This window comes from Sminthopsis crassicaudata, chromosome 2, assembly GCF_048593235.1.
Source record: "Sminthopsis crassicaudata isolate SCR6 chromosome 2, ASM4859323v1, whole genome shotgun sequence".
NCBI classification, from domain to species: domain Eukaryota; kingdom Metazoa; phylum Chordata; class Mammalia; order Dasyuromorphia; family Dasyuridae; genus Sminthopsis; species Sminthopsis crassicaudata.
The window spans coordinates 79762538-79787420 of NC_133618.1; the positions used below are offsets into that span (position 1 = coordinate 79762538).

General features: G+C 36.6%; 1 protein-coding gene across 2 annotated transcripts in view; it reads right to left on the reverse strand.

The window, feature by feature from the left end:
* The window catches only part of SOS1 (SOS Ras/Rac guanine nucleotide exchange factor 1), a 174137-nt gene extending 164660 nt beyond the window's left edge, over nucleotides 1-9477 (reverse strand). Inside the window, exon 1 of one of the 2 annotated variants that reach the window (XM_074286643.1) lies at nucleotides 8748-9477. In XM_074286643.1, coding sequence (XP_074142744.1) covers nucleotides 8748-8834 — 87 coding nt within the window. In that variant the 5' untranslated portion in view covers nucleotides 8835-9477. The remainder of the gene's footprint in view (nucleotides 1-8747) is intronic. The other variant, XM_074286644.1, reaches the window with a different exon arrangement.
* Nucleotides 9478-24883: the final 15406 nt, after the last annotated feature.

Sequence of the window (24883 nt, forward strand, 5' to 3'; positions counted from 1 at the left end):
ATAACAAAGACATTAAGAAATAAGCTCAGTTATTTGCTAAAAAGCACTATACAATGAAAATCTTAAAAGTTATAAATAGGAGTTTGGGATTATTTAGGATTTTTTGTGCATGTGTATCATGGTTTTTAAATAACAAATCAGGAGAAATTATTTGTGAGTATAATAATAAATCTTAAAAAAAACTGATTATGAACCATTTACATATTAAAATAAGATGCTTTGAACTATTTTTATTAATACAGATTTATCAAATAGGAACATTTCCATATATAAGAACAGAATAAAATGATTATATATGAAATTATACAGTTTTTTAAAAGTTCATAATAAATTTAACACTGTGATTCTAGCACTACTCTGATTAATTATGGCTCCTAAAATTCTTTCTGCTCTCTTCTGTTTGCTTTTTAAATGCTTCATTGATGCTCTTTTCTTTTTCTTGCATGGCATTATTATTACTGCTCTAACTTTCCTTCTTTTATAATTTCCAACCTCTAGACTATAAGCACTCCCTTAAGCATAGTCAAACACAACAAATCCCATAAAGTGGTCATATCTTTAAATGTGTATATATATATATATATATATATATATATATATATATATCATTCTTCATCTCTCTGCACAAAAGATCATTTGTTTTCTTTCTAACAACATTAATTAATATATTTTTGTGAGTTCTAAAACTGTTTAATCTACAGAATAGGAGAAATTTAAATAAAAAATATGAAATCCTATTATCATGGAGTTAATAGCTAAAGGAAATTGGAAATATTATTTGGCGAAATGATTTTCCAAAAGCCCAAAATTACATGAAATAAAATGTTTAAAATTCTCAAACAACTTGTCTATATTATAGGTATTAGAGCTGCATCACATGATAACAACATAGGCTCCTGATAAAAAATCAGAGAGTTTAAATACTTTTTAAATTGCGGTTTTACAATATACATATTCTAAATTAAGATGTTTAGTTGCAAATCCCAAAAGCTTATTAACACATTCAAAAATTGCTTTTGTATTGCTATTGTTCATGGAATATTTATTTGATGTAAAATGTCTGGCCTAAACTGAACAACTAGATGTCACAGTGAATAGAATGCTAGGCCCATAGCTAGGAAGATCTAAGTTCAAATTTGGCCTCGGATACTTACTAGCTGTGTGACCCAGGATCCATCATTTTATCTCTGTCTCAATTTCTTCACCTGAAAAACAGGTAACAATAGCACCTGCCTCTAAGGGTTATTTTGAGGATCAAATTAGATAATTGTAAAGTGCCAGGTATATAGTAAGAACTATATGTTTGATGTTGTTGTTGTTAATTATTGACTGGTAGTAAGAAAATTATTCTATTTCTCTAGAATCTATTAAAGATTCCTTTGTACATTTAAGTATCCATGGTGTTTTAAAATGATTACATTGTCAACCAAATCTGAAACTTTCTTAAAAAGTTACTTCTGGATCAAGACCAAATTAATTAAATCTTAGCCAAAAGAAATTTTCATAGAAAATTACAAGCAAATGATAATAGAACTTTCAAAGCTGCCTAAGTCATATTATTAGTCTATTTTTTAAAAGTTAGCAAAACATTTATACTATGCTTATAAAGAGGGGTTAATTATAGTATTTGATTATTTAATCAAGTATTTAAAATTTAATTTTAAGTTTAATAGAATTATCTACTAAGGATTTGCCATAAACCAAATTTCAACTTCTGCTCTGAATTAATCATTAAAAAATTTTAAATATGTAAAGTGAAAAAGTATTGGTTCCTCTTCACAAAATACATAAGTAAACTAGAGCATGAATTTTTTAAAAAGCTAAATATAATGAATTTTTTAAAAAATTTCAAAACAGGACAAAAGTATTAGAAACCTAATTATCTTGCAAGTCTTATTGTTACAAAAATTTAATGAGAATCTGATTTATGTTTGAAAATGAATGGTATGATAATTCATTTTCCTACATATTTGAGTATATAACAGTAAAAAGGATTTAGGAATACTTGCAACTTAAAAATGAAAAATTAATGGCCAAAGGGCTATCAAAATTGTGCATACCCTTTGATCCAGCAGTATCTCTCTTGGGTCTGTATCATAAAAGAAGGAAAAGGACCCACATGTACAAAAATGTTTGTAGCAGCCCATTTTGTAGTAGAAAGAAACTAGAAATGGAGTGGATGTCCATCATTGGGGGGAATGGCTGAATAAGTTATGGTATGTGAATGTAATGGAATATTACTGTTCTATAAGAAATGATCAGCAGGATGATTTCAGAAAGTTCTGGAGAGATGTAACGCAAACTGATGCTGACTGAAGTAAGTAGAACCAAGAGAACATTGTACACAGCAACAAGAACATTATGGGACAATCAATTCTGATGGACATGGCTCTTTTCAACAATGAGGTGATTCAGGCCAATTCCAAGAAAATTTTTGACAGGGAGAACCATCTGCATGCAGAAAGAAGAATGTAGATCATAACATAGTATTTTCACTTTTTGGGTTTGTTTGTTTTTGTTTTTGTTTTGTTTTGTTTTTTTGCTTGCATTGTTTTTTTTTTTTTTTTTCTTTTTTCTTTTTGAACAGATTTTTCTTGTGCAGCATGATAATTGTATATGTATGTACAGGAGAATTGCATAAGTTTAACATATATTGGATTATTTGCTATCTAGGGGAGAGGAGAAGGGGAAGTAAAATAGAAAATATTGTGGAACACAAGGTTTTGCAACGGTCATTGTTGAAAACTATGTATATGTTTTGAAGATAAAAAGCTTTATTTAAAAAAAAATCAATTGCTTAGATTTCAGGATGTATTGCCTATAATAACAGTATTATAAATGGAAATTTGTTTTCCAAGGCTACTTCATAATAAAAACCTATTTAACTTATGATATAGATAAAATCCCTTACAGTTCTAAATTGATGACCTTATGAACTAGAGTCTTAAGAGTCTAGGATGAAAGTCTAGAGGAGGAGGAGAGGTTCAGAGTCTTTTCTTGGACATAAAGCCACCTTTGCTAAGCTTAATTCTGGTATCCTCCTTTTTATACCATTTGTCTAAATGGTTCATGTCCCCTTCCATTCAGTGACATTAGGCTTCTTGATGTTCCACAAACAAGTCACTCGTATTTCTTTTACCTTGTGGCATTTTTTTGTGGCTGATCCTAAATCTAGAATCCCTCCCCTTCTTCATTTCAAACTACTCTTCCTCCATGAAATCATTTAAATTCTAAAATTCCGACTTCTTCAAGAAACCTTTCTCAACCCCTCTTAATTTAAGCTACTGCCTTCCTTCTCATTTCCCACTTTCCCTAGATAATAGCTTGCTTGTACAAAGTTGTTTGCTTTTTGTCTCCCTCATTAGATTGTGAGCTCCTGAGGTCAAGGATCATCTTTTGCCTCTTTTTGTATTTCCAGAGCTTAGCACAGTGCCAAGCACATAGTTGGCACTTAATAAATGTTTATTGACTGAATAGTTCACAAGACTTTCATGTTATATTAAGCCCCCTACTTTAGTACTCCACTTAGACACTCAGAGTGCTACAAAATTACTGGCCTCTGCTTCCAAATTTATGTAATATTATAAGGAAACAGCCAAATGAAACTTACCTAAACTCTTTTTCACAATTTCTTTCTCTACTTTTAAACCTTCCCCTTCCCCCAAAAGCTCCAGATTCCCCCCCTACACACACACACACACACACACACACACACACACACACACACACACACAACTTTATTTCCTGTCTCTTGATATCACCAAATCTTTCTCAATACCAAAGGTCTCATCCTCATTTTTTGAAGTTTTCTTGTTCTTGATTGAGAAGGTCAGGAAAAAGAGAATATAACAATTCCAGAGGAGGTATGGTAACAGGAATTTGATGACTGCCCACACTCTCTAAAACTCTGAAGTATTCATACTGCTAGTCTCAAAATTAATATAATTACAAAATCTAAATCAATGTAAGAGATAAGTTGCATTGTTTGTGGAACATCAAAGAGGCAGTTCACTGGATTGAACAGTAAGGTATAGGAAGACATTCAATATGATTTAAATATGATTTAAAACTTTTCCAACTTATTTCTGCACCTCAGCTTTCTGGCTCCTTTTCCTCTTTTATAATTGTAATGTTTACTATATATCTCCCTAATTAAGAACCTTTAATGATTATAGAAAACTAATACCATGAGGCCTATCACAATGTGACACTATGTCAATCTAGCTATCAGACATACTAATAGACATAATTTCTACAGTTATAAAGTGTTAAATACCAATGCAATAAACTCTTAATTCTAATACTTTCTTACACATAACTGAGAATTTAATCATTACACAGAATATTGATTCATTTAAAAAACAAAAAAACAACAACACAACTCATTATAAAATCAACCTCCTAGCCACCCAACATAGTAACACCCATCAGCTGCTAAGGTGATTTTTTTTGTCACAAAGCAGTCTGACCTTTTCATTCTTATGTTCAATGAGCTCCAGGAGATTTAGGGTCAAACAAATTCTTTTGTGTGGCATTTAAAGCTCTCCACAACTTTGCCCTTTCCTACTTTTCCAATCTTCTTATATTGAATTCTCTTCAATGAACTCTATGATCCAACCATACTGCCATATTTGCTGTTCCTCACCCTCCCTGTATCTTTGTACTGGATGATCCCCATTCCTGGGATACTCTACCTTCTTGCTTCCAACTCAGGTTTTCTTTGGCTTCCTTACAGATTCAGCTAAATCTCACCTTTTTCAAGAGTCCTTTCCTATTCTCCCCAAGTTGTCAGTCTTCATCTCTCAGATTTATTTATTTGTTGTCTCTCCACTTAGAATATACTCTTTGAGAGGGACTGTTTTTTGCCTTTTTTTAATATCCCCAAATTCTTAGCACAATATCATACAAAGTAAATATTTAATAAATAATTTAATAAAAAATTCAGGAAACATAAATTTGTTTAATTTTAGAAGCACCAAAATTAAAAAAAAAACTATTATAAGGCACTTTTACTTTAATCATAACACTTTGATTTTCAAAAAGTATTATCAATTCCAAAATTTATTACTTTTGCCTAAAAAGGGTTATTTTTGTTTTGTTTTAGCCCTAAATCAAGCTTTTCTCTATACTCTTTCTACCAATTTATAAAAAGGTTAACCAATTTCTAGGTATATATTAACTACATTATTGAAAAAACATGTATTCCTATGTGTATGTATATATTTTAAATGAATGTATAATCTTAGTATTAAAGATTATACTATTTTTTTATTTTTTTAAAAACTGAATAAAAACAGATATGATACCTCTCACATTTATGGGTAAGCAGATAGATAGCACAATGTAAACAGTGCCCAACCTGAAATCAGCAAGCCCTGAGTTCAAACCCAGCCTCACTTACTAGTTATATGATTATGAGCAAATCACTTAACCACTGTCTATCTCAGTTTCTTTATCTGTAAAAGGAGTATATTAATAGCTCCAATCTCACAGAATTATTGTATGGATCAAATGAGATAATATTTGTAAAGCACTTAACATACAGTAACTTCTAAATAAATGTAAGCTAAACCATTACTATTTGAAGATTCACTTTTAACCTAATAAAAGAAGTGGCAATTACAAAAGATCAAATAGATAACCCTGACTGCCTGAAACTGAAAAGCTATGAAGACAAAATTAATGCACTTAAGATAAAGATTGTGATTTAATGCAAAATATTTACAAGCACATGAAATAATACTCCAAAGCACTAATAAAGAGAGAAATAAAAATTAAAACAACCCTGAAGTTTCACTTTCCATCTTGCAAATTAGCACAATTTTTTTTAAGTCGCAATAATTAATGTTGAAGAAATTGTGAAATGATAATTCTAAAATATTGTTGGTGGGGCTATAAAATTGTGCTATCATCTTGAAAAGGAGTTTTGAATTATGCAAATAAATTGGGCTTATACCTAAAGGAAGTCATGAATAATAATAAAATTCCCAGATACACCAAAATATTTATAGCAGTATTTTTTGTGATAGCAAGTAATTGAAAATAAAGAAGATGCCCAGTAATTAGGGAATGGCTAAACAAACTGTGGTGAATGAATGTAATGGAATATTATTGTGATGTAAGAAATGTATGTCATCAATAGAGAAAAACATGGGAAGACATATATGAATTGATGCAGAGTGGAGTAAGCAGAGGCTAAAAAATCAACATACACAGTCAAAATTAAAGATCAAGTCCTTTTTTATTAAGGGACAATCCCAACCCATTCCTTGATGAAGGTAGTAATTACATAGGCATTATGTATTGAATATGTTTTGAACTTTTATTGTTTGTAGTGATTCTTCTCTAATGCACACGCACACGCAGGCGCGCGCACACACACACACACACACACACAAATTTGTTGTATGTCCCCTATGAGGATAGTGAAATACTTGGGATATTATAATGATGTAAAAAACAGAAGATATCAATAAAAATTTATTTTTTAAAATGTGTAGTTAAATAGAACATTTACAATTCTCTAACTGATGATTTGTGCTAGATGGCAGTCTTAAAATTGACAGGAATAAAAGCACAAAAGCAACATTCAAAAGGCATTTGCTAAATTCTCCTCCCTTGAGGTAGTATCAATTTCAAGATAATAAGTTTATTTTTTAAATAACATCTGAATTAGTCAGGTCAACAGGTCACAAATTGTGACCTACTCTTTCTTTTCTCTCTGATACAAATATAATAAAGTAACACTTCATTTATCAGGAAATGAACTGTTCCACACAAGTAAATCTTCCAAGATAAATGAAACCCCATTTGAGGATCAAATATTTCTTAGTTACAATATACTTTATAACATTGCTTCCTTAAATTAAATTTATTGAAGAATGGAGGCTTGAACAAGCTACTAGATCATAAGACCTAAAGCAAAGAAGCAGGAAAGGGGAAGAGAACTCATCCCTATTCTGGGACTACAGTCAAAGGGATGCACTCTAGTCTCCCCAAGGTAAGATACTAAACATAATTGAACCTTTTCTTGGTGAGTCAGTATCATCATTACTTTAATGATGGGTCGATGTGGTAATACAGTAATGCCCTTGGGGGTTGTTGAGGTGTGTAAGGCTATTTGCTCCTAATGGCTCCAGACAGCTAAGCTAGAGTTTTGTTTATTTTTTTTTAATAGTTTTTCTCCCTTTCCCCTCACAATCAAGCTATCAACTCCCTCTTTGTGGCTTCACAGATGCCTTAGTGACCCAAATTACTTCCATGTTTAAATGTAGAATCATGCATGAAATAAGACTAAAGTGAGAACTAGAAGAGGATCTAATGCATTATCTTGATTGAAAAGTTTATGGTTTTGTGACATCTTTTAGGATGCTCAGAAACTTTTGCTTGCTTTCTGGATTCTATATACTTTATGCTGCTAAGAAATTGATTTCCACATAATTAAGGTGTTTCTGCAATTTGATTTTCCATTTGCTTCTAAAACTTAGGCCTTTAAAAAAACTTCCAAGTCTGAACTTAAGAGCGTTATAAAGAAAAAAAAAAAAAAAAGTGAAAGTTTCTGATGCAAAATACAAGGAGAAAAAAGTAAGGAGAGTGAAAATCTTAGTATCTTTTAAGACAAATTAAGAAGACTATAGGTTACAAGGTTATAAGAATACAAAGAGTAACTGTTTTCCAAACTTAATCCTATAATCAGAGTAACAAAAAGTAAAATATATTTTAAGAAGAACACAATTATTAAACAATGTTATTTTGTTAAACTTAACTGTTGAACTCAATTTCTGGTAACAGGACTTTTAAAACATGTTTTTAAAAGTTGTTAATAAAAGAATAGGAAAACACAAAGTATCTTCTAAATGTGATACAACAGAAATGAAACAACAAATTATTTTTTCAAAAATTGCACACACAGCCATTAAAGAATTCCAATTTCAGAAGCCTTAATGTCCTTCTGGTACACAATATGGCTTTTAAAAGTTTGCAGATTCAAATCACAAAGAGATTTGCAAAGGCTAAAAATTCTGAATATCAAGGCAAAGTTTCAAAAATCTTAGCCCTCCAAAACAAATGAAAACTAATATACAAACAAAATAGTACCACTTGAACATACCATTTTTAAATGGAGGATGGGGGCAATTCTGGATTATGGCAAAGTGTCAATAAAAACAAGACGAATTCTCTAATTCTCTAGCTAATCAAAGGCAAGTAACAATTTCTTAGGGCAAGCAAGACGGTCAAAAATCAAATCAACAAACATTTCTTAAGCTCCTACTTGGTGTCATACTGGGTTGGGCACTGGGATAAAAAGAAAAGCAAAACCAGTCCCTTCCCCGAAGAAGCTTGCAATTGAATATGAGAAGTTTTCGATAGTCGGATCACCAAGGTTCTCTGGGCACCCAGGATAAGAAATCGACCTTAGTTCAAAGTGTACAAAGGAGAGAAAAATGTAAGCTCCTTGAGGACAGAGCTGTCTTTCATTTTGCCTCAGAGATTACTGAACTGAATGGAGAGAATGAAAAGGCAGTAAAGGCTTATTCTGAGAGACTTCAGAATACCCACACATATAAGAAGAAAAAAAGGAGGCAAGGGGAGGCAGTAAGCTTCCCGCGGGTGGCCGCTACAAACGCCCTCCCGCAGCCACCGAGCGGTCAGGGATCGCACCAACACCGCCCAAGAGCCCGGGAAAGGAGTCCCCGGGATGCCATTCCCCTTCGCGCTCCACCCCCAGTGCGGGCCCCCCAACTCACCTTTTTTAGGGCCGTCACCAGCAGCCCCCTCCACTTGGGCGCGTTTTCCTCGCTGAAGAACTCGTACTGTAGCTGCAGTGCCTGCATGGTGCCCCCGGGGCTCCTCTGGGGGGCGGCGGCGGCCGAGCGGGGCGCCAGGGGGCGGAGAGGACGAGGACAAGGAAGAGGAGGAGGAGGAGGAGGCCGTGCTCTCACGCCCGGCCCCGGCGGAGGGCAAGGCGAGCGGGGGCCCGGCGCGGCCACTTACACAGGACTAAGGACCAAGCCGAGCCCGGACCAGGAGGCGGCGGCGGCGGCATCCCGCACCGCCTCCCCCGGGCCGGGGCCGGGGCCGGGGCAGGCTCTCTCCCCCCCACCCCCGCTGCCGCTGTCGCTGCCGCTGCTGGGCCTGCCTCGGCACGGCGCCGCCCCCAGGGTCCCCTTCGGCGTCTGCCCGGGGCCCGGCCCGCCCGGCCCGGCCTGGCCCTGCAGCGCAGCCCCGGGGAGGGGGGGGGCGTGCGGCGAGCGACGTCTCCCGCACCCCTTCCCTCAGCTACTGCAGCTAGGCTGCCAGAGGGGTCCCGGGAGAGCAGGGCCCCCAAGAGACGTGAAGGACAGAGCCGGAGAGGAAAGATGGACACAACCCGATCTTGTTGTTCTGTAAGAACTCGGCCACCCTGAGGTGCTGCTGCCGCCGCCGCTGCCGCCGCCGCCGGTGGTGAAAACTCAAGCTTCCTACTTCTGAGTGGAACCTGCCTCGCTACTGAGCATGCTCAGCTGCGGCTACGGCTGCTCTCCTCCTCCAGCCCCGAAGGCTGCCACCTCCCCCCCCCTTCTCCGCCCCCTACCTTCTCCGACTCCAGGTTTTCCTTTCAACCACGAAGGGCCGGAGTTGGGGGGGGGGGTCGAGGGAGAAGGGGGAAATGCAAGAAATCCGGAGATTGGCTGTGTTCGGTGCTCAGCCTGGCTCTGGGGGGAAGGGGAGTGGCGGAGTGATGGCAAACTGCTACATGGGGGCGGCGGGGGGTGGGGGGGAATGGAGATGCGGCTAAAGGATTCTATCCCAGTTTGAGGAAAGCTCTCTCAGTCGAGAGATGGGGTCATGTGAAAGAACCTGCTTCACCTTTGGACGTCTGAGGTTCTTTTTGTTTCTGAAGCCCCGAGTGGGAAGTGTGACGCAGACTTAGTTTACAGCACTGGGAGATGTCGGGTGAAAGCCTAGGATAGGGTAGGCAACAGCCTACAAAAAATACGGGTCCCTAAACTGTTCCGAGAGGGAGAGGGCAGATGTGTGTGTGGCGCGCCCTTTCCTTCCCCCCAAGGACGCCGACATGTGCAGTCTCATATGTCATTTTCAGGGACACCCAGAAGGAGTCAGAAGGGATCTTAGAGGGCATCTGTTCCAATCTGGATTGCATCTGCCGGTTCCCTCCGAGATTACCTTCTCTTTACACTGAGCGCATCTTGCATGCACATATTTTGCATCTTGTCTCCTTCAAGAGTGTGAGCTCCTTGAGAGCACAATCTGCACGGTGTTGACTTTCTTTTTATTCCCAGCTTTTAGCACAGCGCCTGACAAATAACTGGAGCTCCACAAATGACTGCTGATTAATAACCTAGAGACTTAGAAAAGGGTAGTATGTTTATAATGATTACAAGTTTCATTTTAGGAAGAACAGGGACCCCAAAAACAAAACAAAAACCTAAGGAAAAGAGGAATAGCTAGTAAATGGATCGGACTTCTTAACCTATGAATATGCTCCAGCAGGTGATAGTTGAGTAAAGTAGACTCTTGATTTCAGAAGCGAAAATGGTGGAAGAGGGAAAGAAATGAGCGGCCTCAAGTAAGGGGAAGAGAGGAGAACACAGAAATGTTAATCAGCTGTCCAGTGTGTTTTCTTTTATCTGCATAATCAAAAAAGCTACCTTTGAAAACATTATCGGATGTGAATTCCAGGTAAAGTGGTATAGTCAAAATCTATGGTTTAGATTTTACGGTATAATTATTACAAAGTGCCTTAAAATTATCTCATTTGATCATTAAAACAATCTAAGGAGGTAGGTGCAATTACCCTGTTTACAGATGAAGAAATTGAGATTAAGTGCTATACTCTGAGTCGCAAGCGTTTGAACTTTTCTTAAATCCCGAACCAGAGGTCTATCCAATGCACTGGAGTGAATAGCATATGTGTGTATACATAATACATACATATTCAATACACACATGTAAATATGTCCCTTTAAGGTTTGCAAAGCGCTGAACGTGTCTCATTTGGTCCTCACAATAACTTTGGGATTCCTATTTTACATATAAGGAAACTAAGGCAGAAAGGTTAAGTGATTCGTTCAAAGTCACATAGCTACTGAGCCCTTACCATGTAATTAGCAATCAAAATCTGTCAGCAAGCCCTGGCGATCTGAGTTAAGTTTCTTACTGCGGGGTACCTTCCCCAATCTAACATTGCACTCCACCCTTACCCCCCCAGGGTCTGCCTGTATAGCCAGGGAAGAATCCTGCCCAATGCGGCTTAGGCTGCAAATAAAGACTTCTAGGACTACGAGTACAAAGGAGGAGTCTCACCTAGGTGAGGGAAACTTGACACTCCGCCCCTCCTCCATCCCTCCCCCTTTCTTTTCCTGGACTGGAAGCACAGGTACTGCTCTGCTCTTGGGCCGTGGAGTAAAACCCGGATAATTGGATTATTAGACTGGACTGGGAATGCTCAATAACCTAGCACAGGGCGGGGGGGGGGGGGGGAGGGGGCGGGGGGGGGTTTGTTCTAGAGGAAAGATAAATTCACAATCTTCGAATCACAGCATGGATTGCGATGAGCAAAGCACCGGGCTGCTGGTCGGATAGAGGTGGTCAAGTGAGGAGGGGCTCCAGCTGGGGTCTTAGAGGAAAGAACCTCTGGGACTGAATAGTCCGTGCATTTTGTGGGAGACAAAAGAATGTTCATCCTCCAAAACAGTCAATGGCTATAGTAATCTAGTGTTTGACAAACCCAAAGACCCCAGCTTTTGGGATAAGAACTCACTATTTGACAAAAACTTCTGGGAAAATTGGAAACTAATATGGCAGAAACTAGGCATTGACCCACACCTAACACCTTATACCAAGATAAGGTTGAAATGGGTTCATGATCTAGACATAAAGAATTCGATTATAAACAAATTAGAAAAACATAAGATAATTTACCTCTCAGATCTGTGGAGGAGGAAGGAATTTGTGACCAATGAAGAACTAGAGATCATTATTGATCACAAAATAGATAATTTTGGTTACATTAAATTAAAAAGTTTCTGTACAAACAAAACTAATGCAGACAGGATTAGAAGGGAAGCAATAAACTGGGAAAACATTTTTACATTCAAGGGTTCTGATAAAGTCCTCATTTCTAAAATATATAGAGATTGACTCAAATTTATAAGAATTCAAGCCATTTTCCAATTAATAAATAGTCAAAGGATATGAACAGTTAATTGTCAGATGAAGAAATTGAAATTAATCATATGAAAAAGAGCTGTAAATCATTATTGATCAAAGGAATGCAATTTAAGAAAATTACTACACATCTGTCAGATTGGTTAAGATAATAGCAAAAGGATGTTAGAGAGGATGTGTGGGAAAATTGGGACACTGATACATTGTTGGTAGAGTTGTGAATACATCCAGCTATTCTGGAGAGCAATTTGGAACGATACTCAAAAAAGTTATCAAACTGTGCATACCCCTTTGATAGAGCAGTGTTACTACTGGGCTTATAAACCAAAGCGATCTTAAAGAAGGGAAAGGGACCTGTACGTGCAAGAATGTTTGTGGCAGCCCTCTTTGTAGTGGCCAGAAACTGGAAACTACAGTGGATGCCCATCAATTGGAGAATGGCTGAATAAATTATGGTATATGAATGTTATGGAATATTATTGCTCTGTAAGAAATGACCAACAGGATGAATACAGAGAGGCCTGGAGAGACTTACATGAACTGAGGCTGAGTGAAATGAGCAGGACCAGGAGATCATTATATATTCCAACAACAATACTATATGATGATCAATTTTGATGGATGAGGCCCTCTCCAACAATGAGAGGATTCAGACCAGTTCCAACTGCTCATGATGAGTACCCAGAGAGAGGCCTGTGGGAACCGTGTGGATCACAACACAGCATTTTCACATTTTCTGTTGTTTGCTTGTATTTTGTTTTCAGATTTTTTTTCCTAGATCCATTTTTTCTTGTGCAGCAAGAGAACTATAAATGTTTACATGTACTGGGTTTAACATTTATTTTGACATATTTAACATGTATTGGGCTACCTGCCATCTAGAGGAAGGGGTTGGGGGAAGGAAGGAAAAATTGAAACACAAAGTTTTGCAAGAGTCAATGTTGAAAAATTACCCATGCATGTTTTATAAATAAAAAGCTTTAATTAAAAAAGACATTAGCTGACTAGGAATGTGGTATTTGTAAAGAAAATAAAACTTTCTCTCTCTGTATATATATATACAATGTATATATATATATATACATTCATCCTCGCGCGAAAAGGAAGGGAAACGGCCCAGGAGGAGTCCGGTGGGAGGCGGGAACTGGGGCAGTGACTGGCAGCCCCCGGACCACCATTGCTCAGCCCAAATTGTCAGAATCGGGCGGCGCCTGGGCGGCTTCTTCCCCTTACGCTTCTCTTTCTTTGACCAAACTAAGGGAGGCCTGCGCCAGGGCGGAAGTGACGCTCAGAGGAGGCGTCCAGAACAGTTAGTCGAGCTCAGAGCTTCTCGGCCGCGCTCCGGCGATTCGGGGAGCGGAAGAAGGAATCATCCTCTCCCCACTCAACCCCGGCGACATGCCCCCTGCCGGCGAGAGCGCCGCGCATGCGGGCGCAGCCCCAGCGGCCACGTCCCGGGGCACTCTCCTTGCTCCCTTCATTCACCTCGAGCATCCTCATATCACCAACCCTTCAGTTCATCCGGAGTAACTGTATCCCTCGCGGTTCATTGACGTAAAAGGGAATGAGCCAGCCTAAGAGTTCTTAATCTAGGGACGTGACCTTTAAAAAAAATTGTATTTCAAAATTGTTAGTTTTCTTTATAGTTCTGCGTATTTTATTCATTGACACACATTCTGAGGAGGGGGTCACAGGCTCCAGCCAAAGGAGCCCATGACACAACAAAAGGCAAGACCACCCCCTTCCCTGCCAAGATTAAGAACTGGATTCTAGTCCAAATTCCCTTATTCTAAAAATGGAAGCAGGTGTGACTTTCCCCGAGGTCACGTGGGCAATAAGTATCACTGGCAGGACTCGAACTCAGTCCTACACACGTTTCACCCCCCTCCAGTTTGGGGCAGATTTAGAGAACCTGCTGTCTCTTTGCTCTCCAGAACGAGGCTCAAACAGATCTGAGGTCACTTGCTCCAAGTTACAGTTAGACCCCAGAACTCAGATCATCCGACACCCTATCCAAGGCTCTTTTTTTTTTTACAATGAACTGTAAGACCAGGGCCATTATCCCCATCTTCCCAATAAGAAGGAGGTTCTGCCGGAAATGCACAGAACCCGAGAAAAACAATCACCCTTTTCCAACAGCATCAGCAATATCCTCTTCCCTCTCAACAATACATCAGAACCATGAGGATGAGGGATATGAAACTTGATATGTGCAGAAGGGTTCTATAAGCCAAAATTCCAGTACAACTTTGAGAAAACAAAGATCATGTTCTGTACGTTCTTCATATATGTTTTTTCCTATTATCAATTTTCCACCGCCTTGAGCTCCAAAGCAGCTTCCTCGCCTTAGCCCCTGTCTTTTGCAAAATGATGGGGAAAAGAAAAACAAACTAGAAAAGGCGCGGCCTCTGGGTCACCTGCAGATGGGTTTCTTTAGAGGACAGATTCAAAGCAAAATTTGCATGGCTTTTCCGTGGCTCCATGTGGGTGGTACCTCCAGATATCAGGTTTTTAGAAAGAGGTTTTGAAAAGCTGAACAAAACTGTAATGGCTACAGCTGAACAGTATGGGGCAGAGTAGATTTGAAAAATGTCAAGCCCTTTGGCCAAGTAATAGACCAAAAAAGTAATTTCCGAGAAATTCATTCCAAAACCATCTCCATAATAATAATAATAATAATAATAATAATAATAATAATAATAATAATAATAATAATAATAATAATAATAATAATAATAATAATGTCAAGTAAGGAGGGAAGTAAATGTAAAAAGCTAAATGAATGAAAAGGAGAGCACTGCATCAAAAAAAAGATGGTTTTGTTTTTTGCTTTTGTTTTTCTACTGCAATAGCAACGATTTCAATGGGCAGAGACTAAAATCAGAAACTGGGAGATTGTTGACAATACTACAGGCACAAGTCATGTGAAACATTAATTCTGATGGTTTTCCTTTTCTTCTTTCCCATTATCATTTTTATGAATCTCTAAGTTTCTAACCCAACTATCTTTGGGAGGGGGTATAAGAAGTCAGGGTGGATAGGGTGGAGTAAAGAGATACCAGGGGGAGCTAGATGGATCAGTGGATAGAGCATCTTTCTGTCCTGGAGTCAGAAAGAACTAAATTCAAATCTAAGTTCAAATACTAGCTGTGTGATCTTGGACAAGTCACTTGCCCCTATTTATCTTAATTTCCTCATCTGTCAAATAAGCTGGAGAAAGAAATGGCAAACCACTCTGGAATCTTTGTCAAGAAATCCCTATTGGGTTCATGGTGAATCAAACATGACTGAACCATAAAAAGACAATGTTGCAAGCTAACTTAGATGGAGTTTTTGTCTAACCAGTGGTCATCCAGACCCAAGAAAGTCTGTTTTATGGCTAAAACAAGTTGCTTAATTATGTTATTATAAATTATCTAATTTGTGCCCATGGAAAATAGCAGCCCAACAGCCAATAATATTCATATGTCCACTGTATTTTATAAGGTTGTGATCAAATATGTGTGACTGTGCATGATACATTAGCCTCACAGAAAAGTTTGAGGGTTAATTATTTAATGTTTATAATCTGCTTTAAGATGCTAATTATTATTACCATTACAGTAATAAGTCAAGATACAAGAATTTAATTACTGGTTAGTGACTTCATATATATCAGTATCTATAGGGAATGTAATATAAGACATGATTCTTGGATTTCTTTTTTTGTGTGATTGTTTTTATTAAAGCTTTTTATTTCTAAAACATTTGCATGAATAATTCTTCAAAATTAACCCGTATAAAACCTTGTGTTCCAATATTTCCCTACCTTTCCCCACCCTCTCCTCTAGATGGCAAGTAGTCCAATATATGTTAAGTATGATAGAATATGTAAAATCCAATATGTGCATACATATTTATACAGCTATATTGTTGCATGAAAAAAATTAAATCAAACCAGGAAAAAAATGAAAAAGAAAATAAAATGCAAGCAAATAACAACAAAAAGAGTGAAAATCCTATATTGTGAACCACACTTGCTTCCCACAGACCTCTCTCTGGGTATATATGGCTCTCTTCATCACAAAATCATTGGAACTGGTCTGAATCATCTCATTGTTGAAGAGAGCCACATCCCTCAGAATTGATCATCATATAATCTTGTTGTTTCCATGTACAATGATCTCCTGGTAATAGGAACTGATGTAAATCCTTCCAGGCCTCTGAAATTATCCTGCTGATTATTTCTTACAGAACAATAGTATTCCATAGCATTCATGTACCATAATTTATTAAGCCATTCTCCAATTGATGGGCATTCATTCAATTTCCAGTTTCTTGCCATTACAAAAAGGGCTGCCACAAATAGTTTTGCACACATGTGGGTCCCTTTCCCTCCTTTAAGATCTCTTTGGGATATAAGCTCAATAGAAACACTGCTGCATCAAAGGGTATGCACAGTTTGACAATATTTGGGCATAGTTCCAAATTGTACTCCAGAATGGTTGGATCCATTCACAGTTCCACCAAAATTGTATTAGTGTCCCAATTTCCCCACATTCCCTCCAACCTTTGTCATTATCTTTTCCTGTAACCAATCTGACAAGTGTGTAGTGGCATCTCAGAACTGCATTCCTCTGATCAATAATGATTTACAACTCTTTTTCATATGACTAGAAATGGTTTCAATTTCTTCATCTGAAAATTATTTTTTCATATCCTTTGACCATTTATCAATTGGAGAATGGCTTGAATTCTTTTAAATTCGAGTTAATTCCCTATATATTTTAGAAATGAGGCCTTTATCAGAACCCTTGAATGTAAAAATATTCTCCAAGTTTATTGCTTCCCTTCTAATTTTGTCTGTATTAGTTTTATTAGTAAAAAAGCTTTTTAACTTAATATAATCAAAATTTTTTTTTTTTGTGATCAACAATGATCTCTAGTTCCTCTTTGGTCACAAATTCCTTCCCCCTCCACAGATATGAGAGGTAAACTATCCTATGTTCTTCTAATTTGCTTATAATATCACTATTTATATCTAGATCTTGAACCTATTTCAACTTTATCTTGGTATACAATATTAGGTGTGGATCAATGCCTAGTTTCTGCCATACTAGTTCCCAATTTTCCCAGCAGTTTTTGTCAAATAGTGAGTTCTTATCCCAAAAGTTGGGGTCTTTGAGTTTGTCAAACACTAGATTAATATAGTCATTGACAATTTTGTCCTGTGAACCTAACCTATTCCACTGATTAACTACTCTATTTCTTAGCTAGTACCAATTGGTTTTGATGATTGCTGCTTTATAATATAATTTTAGATCTGGCACAGCTAGGCCATCTTCATTTGCATTTTTTTCATTAATTCACTTGAAATTATTGACTTTTTGTTCTTCCAGATGAATTTTGTTATTATTTTTTCTAGATCTGTAAAATAATTTCTTGGGAGTTTGGCATAGCACTAAATAAATAGATTAATTTAGATAGTATTATCATTTTTATTACATTCACTTGGCCTACCCAAGAGCCCTTGATTTTTTCCCATTTGTTTGGATCTGACTTTATTTGTGTAGAAAGTGTTTTGTAGTTGTGTATATAGTTTCTGACTTTGCCTTGGCAGGTAGACTCCCAAATATTTTATATTATCAACAGTTATTTAAATGGAATTTTCCTTTGTATCTCTTGCTGCTGGACTTTGTTGGTAATATATAAAAATGCTGATGATTTCTGTGGATTTATTTTGTATCCTGAAACCTTGCTAGTAGTTTTTTAATTGATTTTCTAGAATTCTCTAAGTATACCATCATATCATCTACAAAGAGTGATAATTTGGTTTCCTCATTACTTATAAAGCTAACATTTCTAATCCAATATTGAATAATAATGGTGATAGTGGGCAACTTTGTTTCATCCCTGATCTTATTGGGAATGGTTCTAGTTTGTTCCTATTACATATGATGCTTGCTGGTGGTTTAAATAGATTCTTCTGATCATTGTAAGGAAAAGTCCATTTATTCCTATATTCTCTAGTGTTTTTAATAGGCATGGATATTAGGTTTTATAAAATGCTTTTTTTGCATCTATTGAGATAATCATATGGTTTTTGTTACTTTTCTTATTGATATAGTCAATTATGCTAATAGTTTTCCTAATATTGAACTAGCCCTGCATGCCTAGTATATTGGTCACATTATATTATCTTGGGGATGACTTTCCATAATCTCTTTGCTAATATTTTATTTAACATTTTTGCATCAATATTTGTAATATTCTTCTCTAAAATGTAATATTCTCTTGGAGCAGGTTTTTTTTTGGGGGGTCTCTGGAGGCAGCCTTCGTTTCAGTTCAGTAATTGTAAGTGCAGCCAGGGATTAAAGTCCAAATCTTTTATTGTTTCCTTCAAAGTCTTGTCTCCTTCACTTGGGGATCAGCTAGTTTTTTCTGGAGGCCTATCTCTCTCCTTGGTTCTGAGAGGCCTGCCTTCTCTGGCTTCTGAATCTCCCGGGCTTCCAAGGGTTTGTGTTTGAACCTCCAGTCACAACAAAGGTGGAAGATTTAATGAATCTGTCTCAGCCTCCAAGAGCTTCTAGTACCCTTGTCCTTTCTGGCCTTGAAAGCTCCTCCTTATATGTTCCACACTGAGTATACACCAATCATTATATCATATTATATTATTTGTTTTAGGATTGCTAATGCTAAACTAGATTTAACCATTGTCTCCTCAATTCCACTTAATACCTTGCTTAAGTACTTTGTTTCAAGTTCTGGCCCAAAACATCTCCTTGTAGGATTAAATCAATCATACTGAACCATGCTAAATTAAATAACTATCATCTCTATCAATTCCACTGACTTAGTTCCTTGTAAGAATCCTTTGTTTCAAGTTCAGAGTTCTGGCCCATAACAAATATTAGGGAAATTGGTCTATAATTTTCTTTCTCTGTTTTCATCCTACCTGGTTTAGGTATCAGTAGCATATCTGTGTTATAAAAGGAATTTGGTAGGAATCCTTTCCCTATTTTTTTTTCAAATAGTTTATATAGTATTGGAGTTAATTGTTCATTAAATGTTTGGTAGAATTTGTTAGGGACTTTCCTTCTGAGAATTGCCATGTATTCCAAGTCAGCTGGTAGGGTGGACCCAGGAAGTAAAAAGGGGCTTGGCCTCTGAAGCAGGAGGTTGTGTCTAGCAGGTGTTAAAGGTTCTTTGAGATGTTGAAGGGTGTGTCCTTTTGCTAGATCTTTTCTTAGGAGGAAGCACTAACTCCAGGTATCTCCCTTTTGCGGATTCACCTACCCAGTACTGAGTGGACTAGGCATGGGGTACTCCCAGAGGAGAGTAAATAAGTAAATAAGTAAATAAGTAAATAAGTAACCAGCTTTGAGTCCATAGGCAAGGATGCAGAGAGAAGTAGAAAGAGGCAGAGATGTAGAGAGATTCAGAGATGCAGAGACAAATATACACTTGCTCTTGCTTCCTGCTAACCCCTGGTGAGATCGCCAATCAAGAAAGGCTGTTTGGCACTTTAACATCTGTTTGTCTTCATGTGTATCTGGAGAAGATTGGCATGTATGGCCCTGGCAATCAGTAGCCTCCGTGGGAGGTTACAAGAATTCACATATGAATCCAACTGACCCTGGAAATTTTTTTCTTAGGGAGTTGATTAATAGCTTGTTCTATTTCTTTTTCTAAAATGGAACTATTTAAGTAATTTATTTCCTCTTCTGGTTATTCTGGGCAATCTATATTTTTGTAGGTATTCCTCCATTTCACTTAGATTGTCAAATTTATTGACATAAGGTTGAGCAAAATTATTCCTAAATATTGCTCTAATTTCCTCTTCATTGGTGGAAAATGATTCTTGGATTTCTAAGATGTGAGAGCTTAAGCATCTTTTAAAAATAAAAGCTACAAGTTAGCATTTTTATAAACTATATGGGAAAAAGTAATCAAGTTCATATTGCAGCCTCTCCTTCCATCTTGATTTTCTTAAGTAATTTAGCTATCTTCAGTTTCCTTATAGGAAAATATTTCATTAAATCTATTTTTCCATTTTATTAGATAATCATATCCTTCACCTATCCATTTTCATTGATGGGGGTGCTCTCTCTGTCAAGGCAGATCATAAGCCTTTTACAACTCAGCAGATGATCTTTTTTTTTTTTTTTCCCCTGAGACAATTGGGGTTAAGTGACTTGCCCAGGGCCACACAACTAGGAAATCTTATATGTCTGAGGCCACATTTGAACTCAGGTCCTCCTGATTTAGGGCTGGTGCTCTATCCAATGCTCCACCTTGCTACCCAAGCAGATGGTCTTTCAAAGTTACTGAGGACCAAAAATGCATTACCCTGAAACTATCAGTTAAGAAAGAATTTAAGTAGGCTGGTCCCTGGGTAAAAACTGGACAGACCATATTTGAACCTTTACTTTTAGCTTTTCTAGCACTGAAATTATCAGAGTTTGTGGCTTTTGAAATACCAAGATCACCCCCATTCATGAATAGGCATAGGAAAAGGATTTTGGTGGAGATGATTGCATATAACACACTAAATAGCTTGTTTCCTAAGCATATATGAAGCATTGCAGTTTTAATTTTCAGGTTTTCAAAATCTTCCTAAATAAGAAATTTGATATGCTGTTTGTTAATTCAGTTCTTTTCTATTTTATTAGTTTTTTTATTACTCTTTATATATTTTTCAGGATATCTAAATATTGAGTTATGAAAACAATTTACCTTGAGAATATAAAACAAATAAGTGACATAAAATACTCTAAATTTTCCCCAATAATTTTTTTTAATCTTACAATGTGCAGGAATTTGAGTGGATTTAAATTTACTATCAAAGAGTAAGTCACTACAAATTATTTTTGTCAAATTTCTTAAATAGAGTTTGATATACACCACTTGCGTATTGAAAACTTCAGAGTCTTAATTAGGATTGAACCATAGTTTTGCCTCAAGGCACAAAGTTGAGCAAGTGATGAATTTAGAAGGTATCCACAAAACTTTCCTTCTTTCAACAGAATAGAAACATCAATCAATATCTAGTTAGTAAAAATTAGTTAAAATAGGAACTATCAGAGAGTAGATTACTAAATTATTTTGCTTATCTTCCACCCTTTCCCATTTAACTGAAAGGACTTTTTTTTGGCTACAGGTACAATTTGTATTACCTTCCATCGTTAAAAAAAAAAAAAAAACCTAGTTACAGTTCTATCAAATTTCATCTATTGTTACTGACTTAAAAACTCACCAATTATGGAGAATAAAGAGAAGACTTCATCAAACTAGGAAAAGAAAGAGAAGACTAAATTGAAACTGCTGCAAGTTCACAGACAAATTAACTATTTAAATCTTTTTTATATAAATTTATATATGCATGATTTATGACTTGAAATTTAAAAAATCAGCTTTTAAAAGAGTTTGTTTAGAAAAATTATTTCTGGAAAAGAAATTTGGTTTCTATATTACCACTTTTGTCATCTTCTCCCCACCCCCTCCCTGAAATGGTTCAAGCTTTGGTCACAGGGCAGCTAAGTGGCACAGTGGATAGAGCACTAGCCCTGAAATCAGGAGAATTTGAGTTCAAATCTGGTCTCAGACACTTAATAATACATCCTAGCTGTGTGATCCTGGGCAAGTCACTTAACCCCACTACCTCAGAAAAAAAAATTAAAAAATAAACCATTGGTCACAGTGCAACATATGCTCAATTATCCTCATTAGTATTAGCTTTTCCTTCCCAGGAGGAGCTTAGGCTTCATTAACATAATATGCAACACATGATCAGGGAGATAAGATATGTTAAAAACTGTATGTAGAATGTACATAAGGGAAGAGATGTAACCCAGAAGAGCCCTGGTCAACCTGGATTGAAGAGGGAAGCCTAACCTTAGGGTATAAGAGCTTCCTCTGCTTCTACTTTGGTGTATGTGAGCTCTTTAGAGAATTGCAATCCACTTTTTTCAAGAAATGAATAAAAATCTTCCTCTATTCTACAGCTCTGAGTCAAGTAATTTCTAATCCTAGTACAAAAGGCAAAAAAGCATACTAGAATACTGGAATACTAAAAGAGAAGAAGACCAGATAACTGACAAGGATGGCATATGGCAAGTGGTCTGGGACCAACTACATAACATAGTTTAGATGAATTTTTACATATTCACAAATCAGGACAGCTCAATCTGGAGATTAATTAATTTTCTTAAGCATGATGCTATTTCAGGTGGAAATAGCAGTGGCAGGGCAAATGGCAAAATGACAGGAGTAGATGAACATAGAAGCATGGCCTGGGGCTAGCTAAATATGATTTAGATGAGTTCTCACTAAATTGTTCATCATGTGATTATTATGATTTTTGAATCAGAGTAATTGAAGGTTCTACTACACAAATTTGTGATCTTAAACTACAAGTTGGGCAAGAAATCACCATATATTACTAAAATGCATTTTTCTATCACTGACAATTATCTAGACCAAATGCCAATCTGCTAAGAGCTCAAAAATGGAAAGTTCATCTTTTTTGTTTCCTCTTTGGTTATTTATATTCTTTAAGTGATATATTCTGGCTCCTTTCATAGGTCTATCCTTGACAGACATTTCAGAGAAATATGCCAAGAGCACCTTATCTTCCATCCAAAGAACTACTGGAAATCCTAGGTGAGAAGTTACTTAAACTATATATACTATCCTCTCAAGGCTTTTGCCTTTTGGAGTAGGAGAGGAAAGAAAATGAATAAACATTTATTAAGCATCCACTATATGCCAGGAATCTGTGCTGAGATCTTAAAAAAAATTCTCCCTTGTTATAAAATAAAATATTGGAGTGAAAAAAATTTAAATCACAAAATCCTTAATAAAGCCAATTACATTTGAGCATAACAGTTGAAGAATAATGAACTCATCTTAGATTTTCACCTGTCATCTTCAGTCTTTCATTCTCCTTTATTCCATTTTCAAATGTTACCCAGAGTTGATTCTACTTCCACAGAACCTCAACAACTCATTCTTTGTCTACAATCATATCTCTACCCTCTTAGTTCAGACTGTCATTACCTTTTACATGAACTATTAAATATCCTTCAATCTTTCTCTTCTCCAATTGGTCTTCCACATGACTGCCAAACTGTTATTCCTAAAGCACTTCCATTATATTATTTCCATGCTCAAGAATATTCAATTGCTATTTGAGCAAAACTACAAAACACTCTCCACACAAATAAAGTCAGATCTAATCAATTGGAAAAATATTAAATGCTCTTGGATAGGGTAAGCAAATAAAATAAAGATGACAATACTACCTAATCTATTTATTTAGTGCTATACCAATAAGACTCCTAAAAAACTATTTTAATGACCTAGAAAAAATAACAACAAAGTTCATATGGAAAAACAAAAGGTCAAGAATTTCAAGGGAATAATAAAAAAATAATCAAAATCATAATAAAAAAAATCATATGAAGCTGGCCTAGCTGTACCAGATCTAAAATTATATTATAAAGCAGCAATTACCAAAACCATTTGATATTGGCTAAGAAATAGACTAGTTGATCAGAATAGGTTAGGTTCAAAGGACAAAATAGCCAATAATTTTAATAATCTAGTGTTTGACAGACCCAAAGACCCCAGCTTTTGGGATAAGAACTTACTGTTTGACAAAAATTGCTGGGAAAATTGGAAATTAGTATGGCAGAGCACAGGATAGTTTACCTCTCAGACCTGTGGAAGAGGAAGGGATTTATGACCAAAGAAGAACTAGAGATCATTATTGATCACAAAATAGAAAATTTTGATTATATCAAATTGAAAAGTTTTTGTACAAACAAAACTAATGCAGACAAGATTAAAAGGGACGCAGTAAATTGGGAAAACATTTTTACAGTCAAAGGTTTTGATAAAGGCCTCATTTCTAAAATATATAGAGAATTATTTCTAATTTATAAGACATTAAGCCATTCTCCAATTGATAAATGGTCAAAGGATATGAACAGACAATTCTCAGATGAAGAAATTGAAACTATTTCTAGCCATATGAAAAGATGCTCCAAGTCATTATTAATCAGAGAACTGCAAATTAAGACAACTCTGAGTTATCACTACACACTAGCCCGTCAGATTGGCTAGAATGACATGGAAAGATAATGAGGAAGGCTGGAGGGGATGTGGGAAAACAGGGACACTGATACATTGTTGGTGGAATTGTGAATACATCCAGCCATTCTGGAGAGTGATTTGGAACTATGCTCAATAAGTTATCAAACTACATAACCTTTGATCCAACAGTACTACTACTGGGGTTATATCCCAAAGAGATTTTAAAAAAGGGAAAGGGTCCTGTATGTGCAAGAATGTTTGTGGCAGCCCTCTTTGTAGTAGCCAGAAACTGGAAACTGAGTGGGTTCCCATCAATTGGAGAATGGCTGAATAAATTGTGGTATATAAATATTATGGAATATTATTGCTCTGTAAGAAATAACCAGCAGAATGATTTCAGAAAGGCCTGGAGAGACTTACATGAACTGATGCTGAGTGAAATGAGCAGGACCAGAAGATCATTATACACTTCAACAACAATACTATATGATGATCAATTCTGATGGACGTGTGTTAGGATTACTAAGTGAGAAGTGAGGTTGTCTGGATAGTGACAAGGTGAGAATTCAGGTTGGACAATTACAAGGTGAGAACTCAGGTTGACTTGATAGAAGGAGCAAGCCCATTGGCTGAAGTG